Source organism: Diceros bicornis, chromosome 14 (genome assembly GCF_020826845.1).
Source record: "Diceros bicornis minor isolate mBicDic1 chromosome 14, mDicBic1.mat.cur, whole genome shotgun sequence".
NCBI lineage: Eukaryota > Metazoa > Chordata > Mammalia > Perissodactyla > Rhinocerotidae > Diceros > Diceros bicornis.
In genome coordinates, this window is record NC_080753.1 from 38,970,974 (window position 1) to 38,978,786 (window position 7,813).

At 37.7% G+C, this 7,813-nt stretch overlaps 1 protein-coding gene across 1 annotated transcript; it reads right to left on the reverse strand.

Annotated features, from left to right (window-relative positions):
- Positions 1-990: 990 nt before the first annotated feature.
- On the reverse strand, positions 991-1,923 carry LOC131413988 (putative olfactory receptor 2B8). The gene has a single exon (XM_058555008.1). The coding sequence runs from the start codon at positions 1,921-1,923 to the stop codon at positions 991-993; it is 933 nt and encodes a 310-aa protein (XP_058410991.1).
- Between the last annotated feature and the right edge of the window lie 5,890 nt (positions 1,924-7,813).

The window sequence follows — 7,813 nt, forward strand, 5'->3', positions numbered from 1 at the left end:
TTTTTCAGAAAAATATGGTTAATTCATGGCAACAAAATACTCAGTAGCAAAATTTTCTTTTGAAAATTATCACTATAATTTTGCCTCAAGAACTGGCCACTAGGTATCTACATGGAATGAAGAAGAGACCAGAGACAGACTGTACAGATGATCTTTGATTGAGATCTTCAGAGGAAAGTTTGGTAAGATTCATTCTAGTTGGCTAAATATTACTAATATCAAAACCACTTTAGAATCTACTAGTTCAGTTCAATGTGGAGAAGTAACTTAGATCATAATGTAAATCCAAACTGTATGTGAAAGCAAAAAAAATACTTAATGTGATTATTTAGGGTCATAGTATTCTATTAATTTCAAGCTTATTTAAACCCTTTTAAAAGTAAACAATATTGAAGTACAACATACACACAAAAAGTGCATGCACCTTAAGTGGAAAGTTTGATGAATTTTCACAAAAGGTATTCCTTATATAACCAGCATCCATATCAAGAATCAGAACATAACTAGAAGCCCAGAAGCCCACTCCCCCCATTTCTCCTTCCAATCACTACTCCCCAGGGGAACCACTAATCTGACTTCCAAAATCACAGATTCATTTTGGCTGGTTTTGTATTTTATGTAAATAGAATCATACAGTATGAACTGTTTTGTATCTAGCTTCTTTCACTCAACATTATGTTTATAAGAATCACTCATGTTGCTGTATGTACTTAAAATTTGTTTATTCTCATTATTGTATAGTATTCCAATACATGATATCTCTCAGTCTATTTTTAGCTTATCTTATATAACTTATTTTCTCCTCACTAGAAGGTTGGGCTCCATGGGGGACAGCTTTCTCTGTTTCCATACTGATGTATCCCGTGTACGTAGAACAGCATCAGGTGATTTGTAAGGATTTGTTGAATTAAGTTAAAACTACGTTTTAGTCACTCGGAAGTCTTCCAGTGCACAAATGCTTGGGCCTGCAAGCCCTGCATTGCCTCTCTGTCAAGTCTGTGGTGTTCTCACTAGTCTCCTTAGTGCCCCTTTGACATCCTTGTTCCTCAGAGTGTAAATCAGGGGATTCAGCAGGGGAGTCACCAGAGTGTAGAAGAGCGCAATGCTTTTGTTCACATCCTGTGAGTAATTGGAGGGAGGCTGGAGGTACATGGAGATGAGTGTGCCAAAGAAAATGATCACCACCAGTAGGTGAGAACCACAGGTTCCAAAAGCCTTCTGCCTCCCCTGGGCTGATTTTATCTTCAGGACTGCACGGGTAATGTGACCATAGGATACTAAGATGAGTGACAGGGGCACCACCAAGAAGAAGACACTGACGGCAAAGAGTTCAGCCTCGTTGATGGAGGTGTTGGTGCAGGCCAGTTTCAGCATCACTGGAACTTCACAGAAGAAATGATCCACTTGGTTTTTACCACAGAGGGGAAGAGTCATGGTCAATGCTGTCTGTACTACAGAATTGCCCAACCCTGTAAGCCAAGCAGTTACAATAAGCTGCAAGCAAATCTGGGGATGCATGATCACCATGTAGTGGAGTGGGCGGCACACAGCTGCATAGCGGTCATAGGCCATGACAGACAGGAGGACACACTCCACTCCCCCGAGTCCCAAGGCAATGAAGAGCTGGGTCACACAGCCACCATAGGTGATGGTCTTGTCCTTCCCCTTAAAGTTTGCCAATGTCTGAGGGACAGTGCAAGTAGTCAAACAAAGATCCATAAAAGAGAGGTTGGAGAGGAAGAAATACATAGGGGTATGGAGGTGAGGATCCATAACTGACAAAAGTATAATTGTGCCATTGCCTAGACAGCTCAAAAAGTAGATGATCAGGATGACCACAAACAGAGCATTTTCTAGCTGAGGCCTGTTGGAGAAGCCCAGGAGGATGAAACCAGAGAAAGTGCTGTCATTAGCTCTTTCCATTGTACTCTACTTCTTGGAATTAAGAGGACTCCATACTTTTATTTTTCATGTTTAAACCATGTCTTTTTTCCTAGAGTGGGTAAATAGAGTTTGATTGGAAGCTTAAAGTGTTTTCACAGTTACTTCCTTGTTGGCAAGAAAGGGAGTGATAAACAGTTAATATATATATCTTCCATGTTTCAGGCACTGGCCTAAGCACTTTCTATGCATTTTCTCATACCAGCTCTATGAGCTTGGCATTATCATGATCTCTGCTGAATAGAAGAAGGAACTGAGGGTTAAAGATGCTCAGTAATTTCCCCTGAGTGACTCACCTAATAAACGGCAGAGGCAGGATTGAAACTGACTCCACAACATGAGAGCTTAACTGCTAGGGACACCGCCTTCTATGATTTCATGAACTCTAAAGATAATTCGTATTTTCTCCAAAATTTAAATCTAATTGTCTTGAATAAGTTGCAAATTTGTACTCCCCCCATCTCTCTATCTTTGTTTCCCTTGAAGAACTGAAATATTTCAGACTGCTTTCTTTTTTTTGGTGAGGAAGGTCAGCCCTGGGCTAACATCCGTGCTAATCTTCCTCTTTTTGCTGAGGAAGACCGGCTTTGAGCTAACATCTATTGCCAATCCTCCTCCTTTTTTTTTTTCCCCCAAAGCCCCAGTAGATAGCTGTATGTCACAGTTGCACATCCTTCTAGTTGCTGTATGTGGGACGCGGCCTCAGCATGGCCGGAGAAGTGGTGGGTTGGTGCGCACCCGGGGATCCGAACCCTGGCCGCCAGTAGTGGAGCGCGCGCACTTAACCGCTAAGCCACGGGGCCGGCCCCAGACTGCTTTCTTATTTCTGTTTTGTGTAGAGAAAAAATATATTTTCTGAAGATGCATAAACAATAATATTTACCATTACAATTTTATTCAAAGGGAACAATTTGTTAAGTTTTAATGCATACACCAATAGAACCTTTGGGTGTGGAGCCTGAAATCATGTTTATTGACTGGAAACTTTGGGTATGGAGGCTGAAATCATGTTTAAAGATTGGAAATTATTTAAGAATTCATTGTACTGAAACCCCATGTTTCAGAGGACTAACGCTGAGTAATCATTATTGATACCACTTTCAGCAAAAACTCAGGGAACCACCAACACCATGTTTACTCTTTCCTTTTCTTTCACTTTGTAATTCTCTTTTTGAATTCTTCAATGTAATAGAGTAATTTATTTTTTCCACTTCTCATTCAGCTCTTCCTATACATACCAACCTCACATGAATCATTCTGTTTTCTGTTAAAACCATTGGGCCTGTTCTTGGAAATAAACTTCTCTCTCTCTCTCTCTCTCTCTCTCTCACACACACACATCCCCTGATGCAAGTTTAATAGTAAATAATACCTAAATGAGAATAATATTTCATAATATCACCACAGCCAAGAAAAGAGTCTGGCATACAGTAGATTCACAAAAAAAAATCTGTTGAGCAAATGAAAATATGGAAGAAATTTAAAATCTTTAATAGATTATATAAAGTGAATTAGGAGTAACAGAATATAAGTGTACAAGAGCAAAACAAAAGAAATCTTGAACAACAGTTAACAAGCTGTCTTGACTATTCAAATTTTAGATTTTTTTTTGATGCTTTGTTGTATGGACCCTCGCAGGACTCTGTTAATCTTTTGTAAACATCACTTTTCTATTAGCAAAATCCATGACCAGGCAAGTGGATATTCTGCCAACTCGCTATTATGCCTTTCTTGTTGGATTCTTGGTGCCCCTAATCCTTTTATTCCTAAATCCTGCCACTGATTGTTTTGGTGGCTGTCATTACTGTATCTCCAAAGAGTGAAATTAATTTGGAATAGTAAGTTTTAAAATGCAATAAAATGATAATAGGATACCTGGATTCTAAGTACAAATCAATGACTAATAAGCTTTGAGATTCTAAAGGCTGCCCCTCTCACCCCTATTCCGTGGCTTTCTCTCCTTCCAACTAAAAAAGATACTGTTGTCAGCTTTTAATAACAAATAAAAGACAATGTTTTAGTTCTTTACTGAAACCTGGTAGGTTTATGTTCCAATAGATCTATTGTCACATTTTGAATATGCACTCCTCAGTCCTTGCACACACTTTAGTGACAGCGTGGTTCTTAATTTCTATATCTTCCAGGTTATCAGGTCTTGTTTCGAAATATCCTGAATGAGAAAACTGGCATTAGTCACCAGAATTTGTTTTATCAAACGTTGTTGGTGCTTACCTTTGCTTCTTCCCTCTACCCTTGGCTTTAAGAGTCACGGAGAAGGAGCTTCTCCAGTCCATCATGGTGCCAGTTGAAGGCTCTTAAAATATTTTCAAATAGGCTGTTGTTTCTCAGAGATCACTGAAATATCTCATAACTTGGTCTGGAACATGATTTTAAATGATTTCGTTCCTCTCACTGATGAACAGAAAGTGATTTGAACCAAGAAGGCACATATTCTAATAAAGCACGTTAAATTAATTTAACTACATTAATTCTACAAACTAGAATCAAATTGACATAGGCATTTTAATATAAATTTCAATATGTTATGTTATTTTCCTAGTCTGCCATAACAGAGTACCACAAGCTAGATGGTTTAAGACAACAGAAATTCATTTTCTCTCTGTTGTGAAGGCTAGAAGTCCAAAATAAAGATGTTGGCAAGACCTCTGGAACCTGTAGGGGAGAATACATCCTTGCAGTTTTCTAGTTGCTGGCAGTGTGTTGGCAATTTGGGAGTTCCTGGGCTTGCAGTTACTGCACTTCAATTACTGCCTCGGCAGTCACACAGTATTCTCCCCTGCCTGTCTGTCTTTTCTGTTTTTCTAATAAGAATACCAGTCATATTGGATTATGTTCCACCCTATTTGAGTATAGTCTTCCCTTCAATTGATTACATCTGCAAAGACCCTGTTTCCAAATAAGATCATGTTAACAGGAACCAGGGGTTAGGATTTCAACCTATCTTTTGGGGGGACACAACTCAACCCACAGCAATAGTATAGTGTAATCATGCCTGTAAAATTATTATAAATGCCTGGTATGCAGTGATAAGCCTAAGATGCAAGTATTAGTTCTATCCTATTCCAAGTTCATAAATGAGGTACATTGTGACCATGATAATTGCTAAGATTATTATTGATAATGTTGCTATTTCTCTTCTTCTGATGGGTGTGTAACAGAGGAAGTCCACAGTAATAGGAAAGACTGATTTCCCGTAGTCGACATGAATATCCAATGAAGGCTTTTCTCCTGTACACACCCTTGTTACACTTTTCAGATCTAAAACATAAGTACAGATTGCATGCTTACAAGAGCTAGCACCAAGCACCTGGTTTGAATTGGAAGAGATAATACTTACATCTTTCACTTCTCTATTGAAGTGGTAGTTAGCTATTCTGGAGTTTAGATTCCCCCTCAGTCTACAATTTAATCTAAGTAAATAGTATACTCACGCATAGACACCAGTTCTGCAGGTAGCACCACCACCTTTTGGGTCTAAGGAATCAGGAGCAAAAGGAACAACCTCAGCTGGGCTTTGGAACATTCAAATGGATGTTGGGTTAAGAATATGGCATCTTCTTTCATAGAAGAATAACAAAGATTACAGATATCCAGCTACCTTCTTAAAGAAGCAAGATGGTCTTTGCAAGACCACTACAGTTCTATGAAACTAGAAGATTTGCATATTGATGGGAAAGTTAATATCTGGCAGATGAAACCACATGATTGCTGGTCCCCAATGAAGGCTGAAACATTCAGTAATTACTAAGTGATGTGTGGTTGTGGAACTGGAGAAATGTTAGAGGGTGAAGCAGATAGAACAGAATCCTTAGGGGATGAAGCAGATAGAATAGAATCCTTAGAATAAATACAGATTCATGTATTTTAAAATGCTTTAAAATATGCCAACCTTGGACAGGATAATTCTTGAAAATGGTTAATCATCAAACTCCAGGATAATGAAAATTGCTGCTCCCTCAGGCTAGTTAAAGGTAATACCAATTATTTTTATAATTATTGTTAGGATAACTTATGTCATCCCCAGGCTACTTTCAGGAAGATTGTCCGCTCATTTTATAGAGTGTTTCAGTGCAAAAGAGGGAATATAAATTAGAGTGGGCAATTGAGTCTGTAGCTAAACAGAAGTTGGAATCTGTGAATTATATGGAATCTCCCCATGAATAAAAGGGCTAATACTATATCTGAGGGATATATTTATAAGTCACCAAAGTCAAAGTACATGCTTTAGGGACTGAGATACATGAGGATGTGTTTATTTTTAGTAGTCCTAAGAGTGTCCTCCCCCATGTAACTCATTAGCCTCAGTTCAGGTATCCAGAGTTCTGGCTGCTTCTGGGGAGCAGCCAAACAGGAAGGCTCTAGAGAGGTGACATCAACAGCTAGTCAAGTTTTTATGGCCAAATTAGCTAGAAGTGAATCTGTTGTCTCTCCTTAACTTCCATTTCTCAAATCTAGTAATGTTGACTGTAATTTTTTTGCTAGTCTTCAAATTCTTTTTTTTAAATTGAGATACGATTGACATATAATGTTGTCTAGTTACAGATGTACTACATAATGATTCAATATTTGTATATATTGTGAAATGATCACATTTCAATAAGTCTAGTTAACATCCCTCACCACACATAGTTACAATTTTTTGTCTTGTGATGAGAATTTTTAAGATCTACTTTCTGGCAACTTTCAAATATACACTATGGTTATTAACTATAGTCTCCATGATCTACATTACATCCCCATGGCTAGTCTTTAAATTCTTCATCCTTAAAATATCACTTTCTACTTAAAAGAGAAAAGTGTTCATTAAGCATAAATTTCTGTGCTTTTCCTTTCATGTTAGTTATATTCTTCCACTATTACTGACTCACCAAAAAAAAGTGTTTTCCAATGGTGCTATCAACTCTATTACCTTCCACTTTTTTGAGACTTTGTTGCTCAGATATATCTAATCTACTCCATCTTCAGTTTCTTTTATTCCATTATCTGTTTATCCATAGCCTAAAAATATGCTCGTGTATCCTATCAGAAAAATAAAATTAAAATTAAGTCCCTCTCCCCCATCCCACACTCTTCTATCTCTCCACTTCATTAACTTAGAATCTTTTTGATAGCACACAAAATATCCACTTTTATTCTCTTCTCATCAACACTTCTAAATGCTCTTATTTGTATTCTTCTCCTACCACTCTTGTGAAGCTACTTTCTGTGAAATCTTCAGTACCTTTCCCATCATATAAGATAGATGAGCTAACTATCATCTTACCTGATGTAATTTGGCGTTGATGACATTCCCCTCCTTCAAGAAATTATGCTATTTAGTGGCTTCTTTCTGTTTTTCTATTATTTCTTGGACCCCTGATTCATGTCTCCCTTTTCTTTCTCATTGGGCACAAATTTCAATGTTTAGATTTCCCAAAATTCTATCCTTGAGCTGTCTTTTCTCTCTGCTCACTGATTCTGAGATACTTTGACATTTCCATGGCTCGAACTACCACCTATCTATATGGTAAATCTTCATTCCATATCTACAATGTAGACCCCATCTTGAGTTCCATACTAAAGCAAATGGAATCTTGGCTATATACACATGGATTATTTGTGAACTCTAAAATTTCGATGGTTTTACAATCTAATTCATCATCTTCTGACAATAGGTCCTGTCTTTGCATGTCGAATTTCCATAATTTCACTACCAAACCCTCAGTAACCTCATGAATATCCTCTGATTCTTCCCTTTGTTTTGGTCACAGCATTGAACCTAAGCTTTGTTGATTCTCTTTCTGACATGTTTTTAGAATACATTCACTGTCCAGCACACATTTTCTATTTGTATCAACATATTAATGAAGAT

Excerpts from the sequence above, each read along its gene's own strand:
- LOC131413988 (XM_058555008.1), bottom strand. The coding sequence starts at position 1,923 with ATGGAAAGAGCTAATGACAGCACTTTCTCTGGTTTCATCCTCCTGGGC.